General features: G+C 44.0%; 2 protein-coding genes across 19 annotated transcripts in view; one reads left to right on the forward strand and one right to left on the reverse strand.

The window, feature by feature from the left end:
• SDCCAG8 (SHH signaling and ciliogenesis regulator SDCCAG8) overlaps positions 1-5,500 on the forward strand; it is a 185,785-nt gene extending 180,285 nt beyond the window's left edge. For all 12 annotated transcript variants that reach the window (XM_032466534.1, XM_032466526.1, XM_032466522.1 and 9 more), the window contains one exon: positions 5,148-5,500. In XM_032466534.1, coding sequence (XP_032322425.1) covers positions 5,148-5,170 — 23 coding nt within the window. In that variant the 3' untranslated portion in view covers positions 5,171-5,500. The remainder of the gene's footprint in view (positions 1-5,147) is intronic.
• A 1,619-nt stretch (positions 5,501-7,119) lies between these two features.
• Positions 7,120-20,038, reverse strand: part of AKT3 (AKT serine/threonine kinase 3) — a 207,549-nt gene continuing 194,630 nt past the window's right edge. For all 7 annotated transcript variants that reach the window (XM_032466537.1, XM_032466539.1, XM_032466538.1 and 4 more), the window contains 2 exons: positions 16,604-16,706; positions 7,120-10,678 (listed from right to left, as the gene is read on the reverse strand). In XM_032466537.1, coding sequence (XP_032322428.1) covers positions 10,593-10,678; positions 16,604-16,706 — 189 coding nt within the window. In that variant the 3' untranslated portion in view covers positions 7,120-10,592. The remainder of the gene's footprint in view (positions 10,679-16,603; positions 16,707-20,038) is intronic.

Genomic DNA, 20,038 nt, shown 5'->3' on the forward strand with positions numbered 1-20,038 from the left:
TGCATTTTTCTGGCTTCTATAGTTCTTTTCCTGTTTCGGACCCCGGAGGCAGCAAAGCCAGGCCTTGGAGTCCAGAAAAAATGGGGCTTGCACTCTGACTGCCACAGAGCTTTTATTGTTGGAGGCCCAGAGGGAAGAACGAACTGAGGGTCTGCAGTGACCTTGCTGTGACCTCCTGCCCGCCTGGCAGCTGTGCCGGCCGAGGGAGGGGCAGCTCAGCCAGAGCTTCGGTGATCTGTGCTGGGCGGAGGCAGGCCCAGGCCTCTCCCCGGAGTTCATGACCGTGAGCCCTGGGCGGAGAATTGCCTTCTCACAGGTTGGCAGCCATGTCCGAGGCCACGTTTCCACCAGGTTCCCCAGAGGACTGGTGAGGACAAATCGGTGACCATCCATAGGCCACTTGGCTTGTTGGTTCCAGGCTGCCCGACATCCGATTCCTACTGAATCCCGCAAACGTCAGCCCTGGTCGCTTGCGTGCCCTTCCCCCAGGCCGGCCGGAACAGCATGAAACAGAGCCGGACTCTGAGGTCAAACCGCCCAGGTTCAAACCTTCGTTCTGTAGCCCTTCGGGGAAGTTTTTAGCTTCCACATCACTCAGTTTCTGCTTTAAAAAAACAAAGAAACAAAAAAACCTAACTAATAATAGAACCAGCTTCCTTTTAAAAGGGAGCTCCCTGCATTACCAGAGCCCAGAAGAGATGGCCAGCCAGCAGGGTGGCACTGAGATCCCTGCAGGCTGGAAAGGGCCACTTGGAGAAATCATTTAACATCCTTTTTACACAAACAGAAAAATCGGGCCCGGAGAAGTGGAGTGAAGAGAACTGGGAAATGAACTTCCAGAGAGACTGGTCTTCATCCCCTGGGCCTTGGGCTGGTTGGAAGGGGAGGGAGGCTTTTTTCTCCCGGGGCAGCGGCCTGCAGCTGGGCCCTGGCTGGGAAAGTTGCAGCGCAGTGGCCTGGCTCTCAAGGTGGGGGTGTAGTGAGGGCAGGTACTGGTGGCTTCCCTGGAGCTCTGTCAACAGAGGCCAACCTTTGAAATGCCTCGGACAGAGGTTGGGGGAGGGATCCTGCCCTCTCTAGTTAAAAACAGGACAGGTCCACTTTTTGACCTGGCCACACAGCAACAGAAAATCTACAGATGAGCAAGGGAGAGACCAAGGATGGGTATTCCGTTTGCAGGGGCTGCTAGCACCCCCGTGGGCAGGGCCGCGCTGGACTGTGACATCCCTGGGCCACAGGCTTGGGAACAAAGAGGCAGAGAAGGCCTGCTGGACCCCACGGTGTGGTTGCCTGGGGAACAATTCAGGTCACCCAGAGAGACTCATTTTTTAAACTCTGAATTTAAAGTTAAACTTCAGAAACAAATTAGACACGGAAGCCAGGATTTGTGGAGAGAAGGCTCTGTTAGGGTTTAAAACGAGAACAAAGAAAACAGGTCAGTCGCGAGCTTGCAGTCCTGGAGCATTTGTGTCATCTGTGGACAGCACTTCAGAAGAGCAGCTGCCAGGGTACCTTCAGCCCTCTTCAGTCTGGAGGGCAGCCACTGGCCACTGCAGATGTGGCCACACCACCTAGGAGGGCTAACAGCAAGGGGCCTTGGTAACAAGTCTGAAGGCACACTTGTCATCAAGGTGGGAGGATGGTGGCTGAGGGCTCAACACACAGTTCAAACCGGCTGATGCCCACCGGCACACACGCCCTTGTCTCCCTTACAGCCAGACTGTGGCCACTGTGGCGTGAACAGTGAACCAACTTTCTGGGAGTAGGCATGGCTAGTATCCCTAAGAAGTGATGGCAGATGAGCCCGATTTGGGCGATAACTAAAGCTTCTCTGTGGACATGCCACTGGCCGGGGGGAAGAACACAGAAACATTCCTTAGTAAAGATCCGAGGGTGACAGCAAGTGCTATGTTTAGCAGGCAAGTTGCTGTAATTAGGGTCAACTACTCATCGTCACATTTACTGAATGGTCACCGTGGTTGGGCGGTGGTGGGCGAGGGGACCGAGTGTGAACGCTAAGTACTGTGATACGAAAGTGGGGAGGATTACTGGGCTTCGCCTCAAAACCAAATGAAAGAGAAAACCGACAAGAAGACAGTGATGGCCGAGTTGCTCCCGGGAGAGAAAAGCAGGCTGAACCCCTCCCCGCAGCAGGGTCTCGGTCAGGTGATGGTCAGGTCCCAGGGAGCCTGGAGTCACAGGAACCGCAAAGACCCCTGGTGAGAAATGCTCGTTTCCTGGAGCTTGGTTAAAAAAACCCCGCAATGCATTTTCCTTCTACTTAATGTCTTTACTGTTCTCTGTTGTGCGTGTTACGGGTGTGTTTCCTACCTGAAGTTCAGTTAAATTTTTCTTTTGAAATGTGCCTGTTGAGGTTTATGCTTGCCCTCGTATTCAGAGACACCCCTGAGTCTTTAGAGTTAGAAAGTAAGCCACCATCTCCGGGGCTCCCGGTCAGCTCCAGCCTGCCCGTCTGTGGGAAAGGAGGTCCTTCAAGCCGGCCACGAGCCGACTGATCAAGACTGGAGGCAGATCGGCTCTCAGAGATCCTGTGTTTAATGGGCAGATGGAGTTGGTGGCCGTCTGAGGACAGAGGGTGCCCTTTCTGCAGCGGTGGGGCCCCGGGACCCACGGCCTCCCTGCGCTGCTCAGAAGCCCTGTGGGGCCCCCCTGAGGCCGCACACAGACACAACTTCCTCAGGGCGCCGGGGGAGCCTCCTGCCCTGCCAGAGGGAGAGGGCTGCACACGTGATAAACTGATCTCCCACAGACTTGTCCTGAGGACTTCTGAGTGACAGCCATCCTGACTGGTGTGAGGTGATACCTCATTGTAGTTTTGATTTGCATTTTTCTGATAATTAGCAATATTGAGCATTTTTTCCTGTGCCTATTGGCCATTTGTATGTCTTCATGGGAGAATTGCTTGTTTAGGTCTTCTGCCCATTTTTGGCTTGGGTGGTTTGTTTTTTTGTTATTAAGTTGTATGAGCTGTTTATATATTCTGGAAATTAAACCTCTGTCAGTTGCATCATTTGCAAATGTTTTCTCCCATTCCACAGGTTGTCATTTTGTTTTACTTATGGTTTCCTTTGCTGTGCAAAAGCTTGTAAGTGTAATTAGGTCCCATTTGTGTATTTTTGCATTTATTTCTATTGCCTGGGTAGACTGCCCTAGGAGAACATTGCTGAGATTTATGTCAGACAATGTTTGCCTAGGTTTTCTTCTAGGAGGTTTATCGAATGGTAAGTGCTGGAGAGGGTGTGGAGAAAAGGGAACCCCCGTACACTGTTGGTGGGAATGTAGTTTGGTGCAGCCACAGTATGGAGATTCCTAAAAAAAACTACAAGTAGAGTTACCATATGACCCAGCAGTCCCACTCCTGGGCATATATCTGGAGGGAGCTCTAATTCAGAAAGATACATGCACCCCAATGTTCACAGCAGCACTATTTACAATAACCAAGGCACAGGAGCAACCTAAATGTCCATCAACAGAGGACTGGATAAAGAAGTTGTGTATATTTATACAATAGAATATCACTCAGCCATAAAAAAGAATAAAATAATGCCATTTACAGCAACATGGAAGGACCTACTGATCATCATTCTAAGTGAAATAATTAAGAAAGAGAAAGAAAAATACCATATATCACTCATATGTGGAATCTAAAAAAAGAGAAAAAACAGGACATTAATGAACTCATCTACAAAACAGAAAGACTTGCAGACACAGTAAACAATCTTATGGTTACTGGAGGGAAAGGGGGTGATGGGAAGGGATAAATTTGGGCGTTTGAGATTTACAAATGTTAGCCACTACAAAAATAAATTTAAAAAATTTCTTCTGTATAGCACAGGGAACTATATTCAGTATCTTGTAATAACCTTTAATGAAAGAGAATATGAAAATAAATATATGTATATATATATATGCATGACTGGGACATTGTGCTGTACACCAGAAACCGACACATTATAACTGACTATACTTCAAAAAAAGTCATGAGGAGTGCCTCACATACACTGGGAAATCTACTTGAAATGTAAGCAGGCAAGGCAAGACTGATTTTCAAGTTTCTTTTGTGCAAACTCTGATCTGGGTTTCACTCATTGTCCTGTAATCGAGGCCTAGGTTGGGTTAACAAGAGCCCTCTCTGATTCTAGCTCAGCAAGTCTCTATTCGGGAGTGCAGAGCCCACCTGTTTCTCTTGAGGACGAGTCTCACCCAGCCAGAGACGGGGCAGGCCTATGACCCTGCTCTGCATTCTGATTTCTCTGTTGAAGTGAAAATGGGGACTTGGTAGTTACCACCTTAGCCCTCTGCCCAGTCCCCATCTTCTCTGAGATGTCACATTCCTGGAGGGCAAGGACCATGTCTGACTCATCTTCCCATATAGGACATAGAAGGTACTTGAGAAACGTTTTGTGGAATGTAACTATTTCCAGTGGTTTCTGACACCACTTCCTGACCTGGTTTATTCTGCACTAATTTGAACAGCCACGTCAGCCAGGGCAGGCAGCAGTGAATACGGATTTCCTAACTTGTGACTCCCTCAACCCAGTTTTCATGAGCTAGTTTTGAAACATTTATTCTATTTAAAACTGAGAGACCACATACACCAAATTCCCTCTTCCAGCCTGTGGGAGGTGGTTTCCATGTAAAAATGCCTTTATATATGTTAAAATACACTGTCTGCATTGAAAAACTAGGAGGTTTTAGCTTGTATCACTTCACCAGGAATTTCTTAGGGACACCTGATCTATATCCTGTTTTTCGGTCTAGTTTTACTCACTGTAACGTCTGAGCAATTTTCAGTAAACAGACTCTAGCACGAATCACTGTCTCCTTTCCCCTGCCTATGGGGACAGAGGTGGCTCTTTGGCCAAGTCCTGTCATCAGATCAGCCTTATTTAAGAGACACACGAATGTCCAGAAATCAGGTTGTTTTCAGATTTAAAGCATTAAAACAAGAGTTCACCTTATAGTCCTATAAATTTCGCATACAATTGGTTAATATAATTTCTGTATTTTTAGCAAAAGAATTTTCTCAAAAACCTTGGAAAGAAGTGACTAAACCAGTAAGAAGACAAATCACATTGAAGAACATGATCTATTTAAACTTACTTTTTATTATCATTTTTTTCCAGTTACCCAGCATGCCACAATCTGATTGCTGACCTGGATGAAACAGAGTGAAATAAATGATTTACAAAGAGATATTTACATTCATTTGATTTGTACGTAAGATGTCACAATGCACTGCGACCTCCCCAGTGGACACCGCCCCGGACTGCGGTGAGCTGCGTCGTCATTGCCACATTCGCTGCCAAGTGGTCCCTGCAGGGCAGACGGGCTGGAGCTGAAGTCTGAGACTAGATGAGGAGACCTCCTGGTGTATGTTTTCCAAAATGGCTTGAAGTTAGTATGTTTTTATATCTGCTCACTTGTATGCTTTGTTACACATATGAATTTCAATAAATAAACTTTTTGAAGACTTGAATTGTAATGTTTCCTTTTTATCTTGTAATGATGAAAAAAATACCAAAAAAGGCACGTATTTTAACTAGGCCAAAGGGTGTGAAGGACCAAACCTTCTTCCTGCCTTTCCTGCTTCTTTCCCTCTTGATGATCTGCACATGGCATCCTTCAACTTTGCTTTTAATCAACATCCTGTAAGCCTCCATTATTTATCATCCTGCTAATTTGTGCACAGTCAGAAGACACCAGGAAGCACTAAGCATTATCCTCTCCACTCTGTTAACAACAAAAACAGACAAAAAGCATCTTTGGCTTGATGGCGTCAGGTTTCTTCTTCAAAATGCAGTAACTGAGAGGGAGCCTAAAAACGTACTTCATGAAATTACAAAATTTACTTAGAATTCTATCAAATACCTGTACACAGATCATTGTTTTAGTTTAAAATAGTATTTCTACTATACACAAGCCCTCAACTGCTTTAAAGTAATAAAAATGGGCACTGAAAGTGTTGTGTTGTTCTTGAGGATGACACTGGAACAGCAAGGGCAAGGCTGCAGTCGGGACTAGTCCCTGACCTCAGGCTGTTCTCCCAGCAGCGCTCTGTCACCACCAACACCGTCACCACCACTACCACCATCACCATGGCCTCTCATGGACGTGGCTTAGGCTTCGGAGGCAGTGGGACGATACACCCACAAAGACCATTTGAGCCTCTTGCGCATGGACACAGTTCCAGCCTGGAAGGACAGAACTTCTGTTCAAATTTAGAAGCTTTTTGATTTCATCAAATGTGCTAGACATAAAGGTTGTCACGTGTTAATTGTCCCTAATTCTGTTTCAGGAACAGTAAATAAATTACACAATTCTAAAAATAGCACCTTTAAATAATTACAGAGGTCACTTTATGTTAGCCTCCTGGATCTGTCAACCCCAGTGGTTCTGAGAGAGGCGCCCGTGTGAGGAAGCCCTCCCGTTCGGCTGTGTGGCATACACGTACGTGCCTGACCAACTCTGGTCCCAAAGCCTTCCCCTATCTGGCACAGTCACAGGAGCAAAGCCAAGTTTCTACAACAGTAGGTTTATGAGGTAAAATCAGAAAAAGGCCCCATCCAGAATGCTCCTGGATAAATCAGACCGTAGGCCAGCCCTCCTATCCATCTATCACCCATGTCTAAGTTGGTTAATTTGCCCTGAAGTTTTAAAAATATATTCTAAGAAAGAAGTATGCAGAGCAACACATTATCAGGAAGACATTACTAGTGAGCTATGCTTCTTAAGAATTCTGGGTCCAAACCACCTGGTGTAAAGACTATCAGGGGCTTAACCAATCTCCAAAGAGACCTAGTCCGTCTCTGGCATCACAGATCTGGCCTAAACCCATCGCTGAGAGGTCAGCATCTCCCCTTTGGAAGGATCCCTTCATCAAAGTTTGTATAACTGCACTATCGCCATTTTTTTGAAGAAACAAAATAATTCTGTGTTTGGAGCTACAAGAAACTTACATACTTTCCTGTCACATTTTAAATAGAATAGGTTAATACCAGGTGCAGGTGGAGCTATTAATCTTTTTTTTTTTTCAGAAGTCTAATGTTTAATTTTCTGAGATTGCAGAACCACGTCCAACAACAATAAACAGAGAAGTAGCAGATTGACATAGTGCTTTATTTAAGCTGTCTGTACGAAGGAAAATAATGTGCATCCCTATCATATACGTGTAAAAATACTAAGGATGTACAGTGTACAAAAACAGTTTCTTGTCGTTATTTCACATCCTTGTGGGTCATATACGTAAGGAAATAAACAGTTTTAGTATGACCAACAGTAATAGTAATACAGTTTCTTGGGTTCATAGTTGCGTCTGCTTAAAATCCTTAACCAGATGACTAGATCTTGCGCGGATCTAATGAAAGAACTAGCAAGGTCAAGAAATGTCACAAACTATAAAGCTACAGGGAGGTAATTCAATTACCAATTTAGAGGTTTTCTTTTTATTTAAATAAATACTTTACATTTCATGCTTGCCTGTAATGCACTACCAGGAGCAAGGTAAGGAAATTCTACTGTGGACAGTACAAACAGTAGCAGCAAAGTGTGTACACTGAGGTGTGATATAGAGACCCTGCAGTTAGTGGGGGGGCCCTTACTCTGGACTCGAAGAGAGGCAAGTGGCCCCTGCAAGAACAGTCAGCTTTAAGAAGCCGGAAATCAGGTATGGGAAATGGAAAACACTGGAATAATGCTATGTAGTTAGTGTGGAAAGCAAAGCTGTGAGCAGCCCTGCTGAAAATCCAAGCAGAAACGGCCCATTTCCTCCAGGATGGCTGCATCATGGCAAGAGGCAGACTCGGTACAGGATGGAGTCCGCAGAGCTGGAACTCTACTCAAAGAGAGTGGCTCCCGGTTCAGGCCTTTCCATCTGCCAGAATCCAAAACTTCAGCTAAGGGCAGACACAAGGGAAGCTTCAGAATCTTCATCTAAACACATTTCTGTTTTTCTACACCAGCTGACTGAGGTCAGGGAGTGAAAGTAAGGAATTCTCAAGATTGAAGCCAAGAAAACACCTTGTGTGACACTCACGGAATCTCAGAGTGGGTACAGGACTGAGGACTGAGCCCCGGGCACTGGCTGGGGAGGGGGAGCCTGCTGTGCAGAGCAGCCAGCCTGGGGCATGGTCAACGCTACCTTGAATCTTTAGGAAGTGTCCTTGGCCAAGGTCATGGAAATCACCTTAAGATTTGGAAAAAAGCCCAAACTCTCAGTGTGCTTAGTGTATGGTGTCATACTTTCCCTCTGAAGAAATGAATGCTCTGAACACCAGCCCAGCTCAGCTGTCCTCTCTTTCTCTTGCGTTTCCTTTTTATACAATGGATACAAGACAACTTACAGGACAGACCTAGTCTACTTTCTTGTCAAAGTGAAACATTCAACATAATTCCAAGTGAAAAAAAAAAAAAAGTTGAGCTATATGTGTACGAAAGAATGAACTACCATTTACTGTAACTTCCTACTCAATATTAAGGATGAACTTCACTCAAGTAGAAATATGAAAAATTAGGATAAAATCTATGTCTGAATATGTCTTAGCTGCCTTAGTAAAATGCCCTTTAACCCCCCGTCAGTCCCAGTGGCCCACCCACCGCCAGCAGTGGTTTCATATCTATAAATCCACACTTCCAGCGTCAAGAGGCTAAGACATCTGCATATGAGTATGATTCATCCTGCTCAGAAAGTCACTTGCTCTTTCACACAACGCAGTCACAGCGCTACACCATGCTGCAGTCTTCCATTTGGGAGCTGCCAGATAGTTTAACTAAGTACATCTCCACGATTGCTCCATGGAGTCGGGAAGCCTCCTGATTGCCGCAGGAAGGGCCCCCCGCCCCCTGGACTTCATAGGCTGCTTTGGAAAATGTCAGCTCCTAGCACCAAAGGGTTTAATCTGAAGATCATCATTAATGAAGGAGAAAGATGAGGTTTGCATACATGTCCCCTTTCAGTGAGAAGTGTTGGAATCTGAGGACATGAGTATACACAGAAAAAGAAAAGTTGGAGGTGTTCTTTTTTGTCTTGTTTTTTCCCTGATGGCTTAATTCAGTGATAAATGTACCATGATCAGAATAAACACACTAGGTCCTTATCCTTTAACTGCCCACTTCGTTAACTACTCGAGATGTGTTCATTTTGCCAAGTAAAGTTCATTGCTTATCATCCAGGTCTCAATTTTCTTCATTGCAGTATACTGCCAGGCCGTCAGCACACTTCCATTCTCAGAAGAGCAAACATCGACACTCACTGGTTTCAACCCCTTGGCATGGAGAGTTGGGGATTTCTCATTTTTAGCACCAAGGGGTTAAATGACAGCATCTCTTCTCCCAAAGCCAAACTCTAACCCTATATGTACAATTTCAGAGCCTCATCAAAATTTGTTTATATAGGAGAAAAAGTGCATGGTTCTCATCAGCGTGTACATTCCTTGCACATGGGTCAAAATAAACTGCAGTAAGTCTATTTTATGTAAGTTGGAGCTGCATTTGCTAACATGACATACAATTCTTATCACTAAAAAATAAATACTACTGTAATATAAACAAAATCATAAAAGGACATTCAAAGTTTTAACATCCGAGAAAAAGCTAATTCACGTAGAACTGAAAATAAAAAAATTAAAACAAGTAAGGCAAACGCCTGTTTACCTTGGTGTACAAATTTTGGTGAAAAGCAGGATCATTACACCTGTCTACATTCTTCAGCCATCAGAGGTGATAGTAGCAAGAAAGGAAAAAGGTTTCCAAGCACGGGGGGGGGGGGGGAATACTCTCTGGTGCAAATCGTATCACAGACCCTTTAAGTGACCTTGACTCTGCTGTGCATATGCCTCCTTCCTTGGTAGAAAGTGTTCCTTTGCCAACAACTGCCCATGGAATCTGGACGTCCGCGTGGAACAGCAGGCTTCCTCTGCAGTATCCAACAGGAATTTAAGTTTATATATGTATATCTCTGTCTTAACCGTTGCTCAGTCCTTCTCTCAAATGCTTCCTAATGAATTCCAGCCGGATCTCAGTGACACATACCTACTTTATGCACTGATCTGATCTGCTTTATTAAGATTTTGCATATGCACATGACCACACTTCAACTGCTTGTTCTGTATTATAAACTAAATCTTCTTAGTCTAATTAGTTTTTGATTTCTCTTCTAGAAAGTTAAAAAATGTACCTAGAATCAGTGTATCTCATGTAGCCTTCACTGTTAGGGAGAAACAAAAGCTGAAAAGGTCAGAAGATGACAGTTGGTGCACAAATGAACGGTGGGCTCATGACTTCCAGAGACTGTAAGATTACCTCTTAAAGTTGCTATAATAGTAAGACAGTAGCAGCAACAGCATGAGACCTTAGACTGAGATACAATTTCATGCAAAAACAAAAAGTCGAGAGTGTTTGCGTATATGTGTGTTCTCGTGTGAGTGAAAGGCGGCGAGGGGTGAAGACCTTGGACTGGTCTGGGGCGTCTGAAGGTGCTCCTGCTATCTGTAAGAGCTGGGACTGGTGTGATGTCCAGGAATCATTTTCAGTAATAACTCTACGATGACGGTGAAGTAGCAGAAGTAAGAGACCTATTCCCGGCCACTTGCAGAGTAGGAAAACTGAGGGAAGTGCGGCCGTCTCTCATTGTCCATGCAGTCCATGCCGTCCTCATCATCTGCCGGCACAAACAGCTATTTTAATTCATATTTATTTCTTGCAACATTATCTCTGATCTACATAGTTCTAACTCCTGACATAAAAAGATTAGCAGAGGCAAGAGCGCCCAGAAACTTGTGTTAATCACTAAAACACACAATGGTTACACTTACTTCAAAAATGTCATTTTCAAACACATGACCTACGAAGACATAATACTATCAAATCATCTTCAAGACACTAATATTTCAGGACTCAAACTGTGGAAAACTATTATCGAAGAAGACAAGATTTTTAAAATAAGAAGGAACAAATGATCTTCAATAACCTTCAATTTCATAAAACTATGTACGTCAAAATTACAAAGTCTGTGAATCCTAAGGCAGCCAAAGTATCTGCCTAGAATCCAGTATCAATCTGTCCCCCAAATGCCTGTATCTCTTCTTCATGGTGCTTTAGGTGTGATTGCAAAATAAAGCTTATTGTGATTCCATCTCATCTGAGCCCCTGATTACATGTTTAAGATTTTACACTCTTTACTCCACATCTAATATCTGTCTTAACTCACTGTTCCTAATTTTCCTACAATAAACCTTTAAACAAGAAAAAAGAGACTAAGACAAGGAAAAAGAGGGAAAGAAGCCAGTATCTAAGTACTAGCTCATCAGGAAACAAACGGGGAGACTTGAAAGGCATGGAAAGAGACTGTTTCCATTGAAGCTGCTCCTCAACTTTCCTCTTCCCTGTTTCCTTGCACTAGAAAGATTACAAACGATCACTCAACGTCTTCCCATAACAATTTCCATGATTAAAATCTTGCACTGCCAGGATGCTCTTCCTTACATGTGGCCATGCACTCAGTCACTCAGCCCAGATTCCTTGTGCATCTGATCTGCTCTGGGCTCCAGGCAAAGTCCTTCCCATCCTCAGGGCTCATTGTCTGTAGAGGAGGTGCCCATTAAATCCCTCTGCTCCACTCAAAGTGCCTCTGATCATATACTGTCCTGCATGAAATAAGTGAGAGTCTTTCAAATACCCAACTGTCTTTTCTTCAAGCAAAAAAATTCTATTTCCTCCATACATACAGGAAGTACATTACCAATTCTGTACTTTCCGGCCTCTCTAGGGAGTATTAGTTTCGCATAACGGGAGAAAGAACATGGGCCAGACCCACTGTGTGGTGTGCCCTGACCCCGTCACACAGCAAATGATGGTGCTCTGCACGCCTCTGAAGAACAGCACACATTCCTGCTTTTTTTTTCCCTCAGTGTTCTCTTCAATATTCTATTTTTAATAGAAACAGGATCAAGTTGCTATCTGAAATTTATAGCCTTGTATTATATGGCGCTCAATCCATCAAGGATTTGTGTCTCTCTGTTCTGTGTAAACCTCCCTCCTTCTGCGAGCAGACCTTTTAATCTACAGTCAGCATTTCCAGATAGTACTGTAATGTAGGGAAATCTCTGCCTGCTTATAAAATACTGCTTAGGTATCAAGCAAAACACATCCACCTTTTAAATCAAATACCTTTCACAGTATTTTCAGATACACTAAAGACGGCAGGACCTGAGGATGGCATATCTGTTTTGAGTCACAAAGTATAAAAACCCTCTATATGAAAGGTGGCTGAAATCTTGACGTTCAGACTCTGACAAGTACTAATCACATTTCAAGGAAAGGGTTTGCCCCACTAGCAGCTTTGTTCTGCTGGGTGCGTTTCTGCACAGTGAACACGCAGAGCCCTGGACAGCAAGTGTAGGAAGCCTGGTGCTTGTCTGGCCACGACCAGGCCTTGCACCAGGCTGGAGAGGCCTGGAGCCCAGGCAGCCAGGCTCTTGACAGGGGAAGAGGCTGGACTTCCTTTTCAAGGAGTATTTACTGCTATGAGGCTGCACTGTTAGCTGAGAGTCAAAAGAGAGTCTTCATTCTGTCACTTAGTTACAAATTCACCCCCTTTCTGAACATAAAGAAATGTAATCTCATAGAGAACCATGTGTGGGCCCCACATCTTGATCTCCTTTAAAGCCAATTACATCACACTCTCCCTCCAGCTCCCTCCAGTGCTCTAGAGTCTGGCCATAGAGATGGGCAAGAATGAGGGGTCCCCTGGGCCCTGGCTGCTGCATGGGTGAGTGGGGCTGTGGAAGGAGGGGAGCCCCAGGGAAGCTGATAGCTGACAGGGTAGCCAACTGCCCCAGCCAGCCCTTCGCACCCATCAAGGTACATAAATACGTTCCTGCTCTGAAAGGAGGTTCAGAGGGAATAATGATGATAACGGACATAAACAGTGCAAAAAACCCCAACCACCACACACATCTGGAAAGAGAAAACTAGATGATCAACTGCATTGTACATCTGAATCCCTGGATCCAGGCAGCATCAGTTGCCTAATTTTTAGAACATTTAACAGATGTAATTATATGGCAGCAAAAGCTACTAGGAAAGCAGAGAAATCCTCTTTTTCTCTAAGAGGAAGGCAGAGTACCATTAATGGATATAATGCAAGACGACACATTCCAAAATCTGTTCAATTAATTAACACCAGTGAGGACAATCTGGCATGTTACTGCAGCTGTTTGTAAAAAAGGAACATGTGCCTTTCTAACTGCTGATTTGTTCTAAAAAATAACTCCATTTTGTTTTATAAAAGCAAGGAGGCAAGTGGGAAGACCATCGCTAACATAATGGTCCTACTGTGGGCTTTTATGAACAAAACCTCTCCTTTAGCAGCGAGAGAGCTGCAGTGGTTTCTCACCAGCAACGCCATTCAAAGTTGCAAGAAGAAAAGATCATGTTAAATGTAATCACAGTTCTGGGTTTTGTGGCTTCTTTCATCTGCATCTTTAGGGAAATCTACATCCAGGGACCACCCAAGTGAAAACGCCGCCCTGGTGCCCAGGAGAGCCCAGGTGCTGCAGTCCACAACCGCTGAGGCCTCTCCCTGCAGCAAGAGCCCAGCCCGCGGCCTGGTGCTGAGAGCTGCGCTGGCCTGAGCCGCAGAGGACAGGCTGCTGGTGCCTACGCTTGGCCGCAGCTCACCCCGCTGAGCTTTCTCCTGATTTCTCTCTCAAGAGACCCTGAACTGCGAAGTATGATGGCAGGTCCACAGCGTCCTCAGGCCCTGACTGTGTATGTCCTGGTCAGTCACAGGTGGCGCCACAGGAAGCACGTTTCTCGACCAGCATCAGGGCAGGGCCACTCCCACTCGCAGCGCCCTGGTAGGAGCCCCACCCCCACACCCTCTGTCCCTGCCCACTCCCTTCCACTAGGTATTTATTGTATTGGGCCTACCATCTTCAGGCAGTGGGTCACAGAACAAAAAGCACTATGGATTGGTTAACTTGGTTCTTAAATACAATTAGAAAAATAGGGTTATTCAAACCTACGGAACTCTGGATGCCTTTCCTAAAGAGACGGCTTCTCAGGCACAGGCAGAGGATAGATGGGGCTCCCAGAGATGATCGGCCCGCACCCCCCTCTTCCAGAGGGCAAAGTGACTCGCCACCTTCCAGAGCTAGCAAGGCACAGAGTCGGGACACAAAGTGGGGTCTGAGCCCAGGGCTTTTTCAACCCCATCACTCTTCCACACTGGGATTTTACTTTTAACTATTTGGAGTAAAGTATGTCCTCAGGGCTTTGCATTTACAGAGCCTACCTATCTCTATGGATTCCAGTATAACACATTTAGTTGTTCTAAAAACTACAGTTCACAAACTCCAAAAGCTCTGTTTAACAAACAGGAGTGTCTCAGAGAGGCTGTGAGCCAGAGACATGCTAGGACCTGGCCCTCCCATGCTCCCTGTGAGGAGGGGCGCCGAACACAAATTCTGGGCAGCGATCGGTGACAGCACTGTCTGGAGAGAGCTGGGCCTCCTCTGGCGCTGAAACTACCAGGCCTCACCAAAATCTCCGTCCAGTTAACATGTATTCACTGAACTCACTGAATACATACACGGGGCCAGGTACCTAATTCGGAGCTGGGGCTAGTGGTGAGTAAGACAAACCAAATCATTCTTCTCCAAGCTACTGCCTCCTCGCTGGAAAAACAGACAGTAAACAAAGAAACAAACTAATTAACCAGAAGAATATTAGCAAGTAAAGTTGTTAGTGTACAGAATTAAGGAGTGGAGGGATGGTGTCTGATGGGCTGCACTATTTTTTAAGTTAAGTGGCTAAAGAGAGCTCTCTGAGAAAGTGACATCAATCATCACTCTGAGAAAGTGACATTTAAAGAGATCTGAAGGACAATTAAGAATTCTCCATGCAATATCTAGGAAAAAGAGCATTCCAGGTGCAGAGAACGGTAAACACAAGTTCCAAAGCAGAGTGAAGCAAGGTGTGTTCAGGTGGGGTGGGAGCCCAGGGACCGTGGAGATGGGACAGGACAAGGTCAGAGAGGACGTGACTCAGATCAGACACTGCTGCATAGCCGGGGCGAGGAGTTTGGACTTAGTGTGCAGTGGACCCACTGGAAGGTTTTAAGCAGGGGAATGACGTGGGCTAATTACAAATAAGATTGTATCCAAATGATGAGGCCCTGCTCTAGGGCGGGAAGTACCCCTAGGCCAATCCAACAACTCACTGGTGTTGCCCAGAATTTCCAGCAGCTCACGCTGGGCCGGGAGACCGTGCCAAGGTTGTGCCCACTGCTCCCCCTTAGCTACCTGTCGACAACTCCACAGGCTCCTAGCATCATCTTCAACTCTCAGAGACTCTGGCTCTAGCAATGAAACCTTTTGCCCACCACTGGTGACATACCATGAGTGGCACCTCAACATACTGCCATTTCACAGCATAACCTGGGCACAGGCCCTGCGATGATTCCTGCTCCGGACTATGGCTAACACTAACTGTGGGACCGGGGAGCTCACTTCTCTCTGGGTTTTAATTTCTTCCCTTATAAAATGAAAGTTAAGAGGCTTTTAACTTCTTTTAAGTCCAAAAAAAGTGAGCATATGCACACATAATTATATTTTTCATTTCAGTCCCTCTTGCTGTCAGGCCCCAGATTAAAGACTCTTGGCCTAGATGACTCCTCATTTGCCTTTCAAGGCTGTAATCGATTCACTACGTCCAGAGTTGGAACAGGACTTCACTGCAATCTTCCCGCTCATGGACACGCAGTGTAAATCAGCATTATCAACTAACCTGCCTTTTAAAAAGGAAAGAAAGGGGAAGAAATGTAGAAAAGGATATAAAGAAAAAAAAAAAAAAACGACGAATATGATGTTATTGTGTGAGTCAAAAGATGTGCGACTTGAAGAAATCTTTTACCTATCCAAATTTGTCCCTGAAACACAATTTGATCCACATTCCTACACTACTGATGATACAGATCTTTGTCAGCATAAGAGAATGTTTATAAATTATATTTGATCACATTTGCTTTCCTTAGAGGGAAGGGTATTTATTCAAAGTGAGGGGCACACACACAGTGCACGTGGGATGCATGAATGCATCAGTTTTAACAGATACGGAATTTAATTTCTAATATCAAAAATTACTAGCAAACTACATTATGTCTTCACAGAAATGACTGCTTGAGATAAAACCAAGTAAAAAAGAGTGACAATTTAAGGTGAATTTAAAAACTACTAAGTCCACAGGAGATGAGAACTGGCAAAATTCTGAAGGTGATGCCTGAATGAGCAGTGGGGGAGTCCCTATTTCAGAATCCTTTCAGCTGTTGTCAAAACAATCTCCTGGAGACCAGCCAGAAAGGGCTAATTAGTCTATAATTCTTAAGTCTACAATTTTTCCATATATAATTTTTTTTACTCAAAAAACTTTTCCCTTAGCTGCCTGTCTTTCCACATTGAGAATCCCCTATTCTTGAATGGAATAAGTCACTGTGGAATTTAATGTTGAAAATATCCAATTAAAAAAGCGACCGTTTTCTTCAATTATATTAGAATCCTATCAATTGCCTTCTAGATTTACTTACATTTTTCTGGTGGTGTTATTGTAATAGTCTGAGCTGTAAATTCTTCATCAAAATATCTGGTGTCTGTCTCTGATGTTACTTGAGGTTTAAAAGGAGGTACAAGCTGTAAGAAGAAAGAGTACTGTTAACATACTTCAGTGTAGGAAAAGTCTTCTCTTCGATAAAATGTGAGCAAATACTAAAGGAACAGTCCAGGAGACCAGACTGCTCATCCCTGTGTAAGGCAGATGTGGTGTCTGGCTTCCCAGTCAAGTCTCAACACAGCACTTGGTTGTTCTATATAAAAGTTGGAGGGATTATGTGAAATAGAATGAATGAAAACCAAAGAACAGGGTGGGAAGAGGATATTGAAAAGTCTGTCCTAATATTTTCTCCTAGTAACGTACATACAAAACCACACGGATGCAGACTGCTGCAACCAAATGCAGGCTCTTCCTAGTCAGCGAAAGCACAAGCTTGCTGGCTCTCCTCTACCTCTCCCGGTACCCGGCTGAACAGGTTATTATTAAACGCAGCTCAGGAACACAGTTATCCCCTAGGTCACAGAGAGTGTGCTGCCTCTGCACTTAGCAAAGGCCTGTAACTCTGCCGACCTGAGCTGGGCATTAGTGTCTGCCCCCACTGTGGAACAGGGGTTCACAGCAGCCCCTGAAGCTATGTGCAAATGTTTTGCCCATAGTTTTTATCAGTTCCTCAAAGGGAACCATGACCCAAAAGATTAACTGCTTTAGGGATGACACACTCATTTGCCTCCGGCCAGCAGCAGGCATGATGGGGGAAGGCCTTACACGCAGCTGAAGGTGACAGAAGCCAGAGCCCTGGGAATCTTTGCCTCTGCCGCCTCCACTGGCTGGGAGGGGGCTGGAGCCAGGAGGGGGCTCCTGCTGCTCAGGGCTCCAGCCTCACAGGTAGAGCCCTCAAGTTTCTTTTTAACATAGGAAGCCCAGGCCCAAGGCCTGGAGTCAGAGTACATGCTCTAATGAGTGCCATTCAGAACAAGGGAGGCTGTTTTTAGAAAAAAATTCCCATGAGGAAAACGGAACAACAGAAATTAGTATATTTTATACTAATTATATTAAACTTTACAGAAACAAATACACAACTGGCTTTAGATCAATGCATTTTCCACTCTTACCAAATTTACGCTAAATAATGAGCAAAAATTTTTAATTATTCTGTAGACAGACAGTGTTTTAAAAAACCAAGGAATGAGCAGAATTAAAAGCATGTTTTCAAAATAAAGGACCACATTTCCGTTTATGGCACATGTTAGAAAGCATTTTAAACTTACTTATTTTTAACATTTTTTTTTTCTCTATGCCCCCAACACACAGCTATCCTAGTCTCTATTACTAGCAATACTCTTTCGGGGACTGACTAAATTCAGGTTCCCCTGATCAGCTGTAATGGCTGCTAAGGTGCCAGAACTTGTTTCCGGCTGCTCTGAGGATGACTGGACACAAACAAGCAGTTCACTTCACTGACGGGAATCGCCCCTCTTTCACTCAGACACAAGTGCATTCTCACATTGCTTTATTTTTTCCTGAAAAGACTTTTCAACATCTGACACATACACACACACATCACCATTACACCTTCTTCCCAATAAAACAAGTTACACGAGGGCAAGGACTTCTAAAGTTCCTCACCAGCACCACAGACGTGCACACGAGCACACCAGAGATGACAGAGCCTGGGGAATTTTTGGTCTTCCTTGTAGAAAACTGAGGGATAACTGCCTCTACCTGGCAGGCACCTGGGAGACAGGGATTCTGTTTGTGACTTTCCTTCTGATTCACTAGTCTACAAATGTTCAAAAAATAGGTCTTATATTCTTCCAATCAAATATTAACCACAAGAAATTCTTCAAGCAGAAATGGCTTCTTCTGGGCATGTGGAGTAGGCTTTTTGCTTACCTCTGCCCACCTGCTTCCTTCTAATGGCAAAAACTTAAATCTTCTTTTAAGTTTGGGGAAAGCTGTTATTCTTTTAGATGACAGAGAGAATGGTCACTTGAAACTTAAGAAAAACTTAACAGATCTTTAAACAGTTCTCAAAAGATTACAGGGACCTTAAACTAGTTTCTGTAAATCTCACGGTACTGCACTCACCTGACGTCCTCTCTCAAATAGCTGCCTTCCCCATCACTTTCTGTCCTCACACTGCCTTATCTTTTCTTCAAAAGACTTTTCAACATCTGACACACACACTCTTATACACACACACACAAATCTATTTATTTTCATCACCATTGTACCTCCTTTCCCCAAAAATGTAAGTTCCACGAGGGCAAGTACTTTTAAAGAACAGTTGTACTGAGGTGTGGCTGACACACAGTGAACTGCACATGTATCTTACAAGAGCGTACAACTGGATAAGCTTTGACGTATGTACACACACATGAAACTAGCACCGCCGTCAAGGTGGGGAACACCTCCACCACTTGTAAACGTTTTCTATAACCCTGTGTACCCTGTCCTCTCTCCCAGCCCCCCGCAGGCAATGGCTAACATGCTTTCTGCTACAAATGACTTGTTGTTGCATTTTCTAGACTTTTATGTAATTGGAACTGTTTAGTATACATTTTTTGTCTAGTTTCTTTCACTTACGATGATTATCGTGACATTTATCCACGTCACTGAATGTATCCATTTTACTCATCCATTCTACTACTGGGTAGATTCCATCACACAGATGTACCACAATTTGTATAATCACCTGTTGATGGATTCTGGGTTGCTTCTAGTTTGGGGCTGTAACAAATGAGGCTGCTAGTAATCTTTATGCCCAAATTCTTACATAGAAAAATATTTAACTAATTTATTTATACAAAGGGTAGAATGGCTGGGTCATATGGCAGATGTACATTTAACTGTTTAACAAACTGCCAAACTGTTCCCCAAAGCAGTTGCATCACTGTGCATTACCAACAGTACAGAAGAGTTCTAGTTACTGCAAAACTTTGCAATGTTGGCTTGGTCAGTCTTTCCAATGTTAGATATTTCTAGTATTTATGGTGGCATTTTGCTATGGTTTTAATTTATATTTCTCCAATGAACAATGATCTTTTTCATGAGTTTACTTCTTCTTTGACAAAAGGTCTCTTCAAATATTTGCCCATTTTTTCTTCCCATTAGGTTTAGAGAGCTCTTTATACCCTTTGCATGCATGTACTTTGTCAAATTTGCAATTTGCAAATATTCTTCCAGTTTGTAGCTATTCCCTTCATTTTCTTAACAGTGTCTTTTGAAGAACAGACATTCTCAATTTTGACAAAGTCTGATTTATCAATTTCTCTCTATTGATCATGCTTTGCCTTTATCAAAGAAATCTCTAAGTAACCTAATACCACAATGATTTTCTCCTGTATTTTCTTCTAGAAGGCTTTGCATTTAGGTCCACAATCCATTTTGAGTTAATTTTATATATGTTGCA

The sequence above is a fragment of the Camelus ferus genome, chromosome 23, assembly GCF_009834535.1.
Source record: "Camelus ferus isolate YT-003-E chromosome 23, BCGSAC_Cfer_1.0, whole genome shotgun sequence".
NCBI lineage: Eukaryota > Metazoa > Chordata > Mammalia > Artiodactyla > Camelidae > Camelus > Camelus ferus.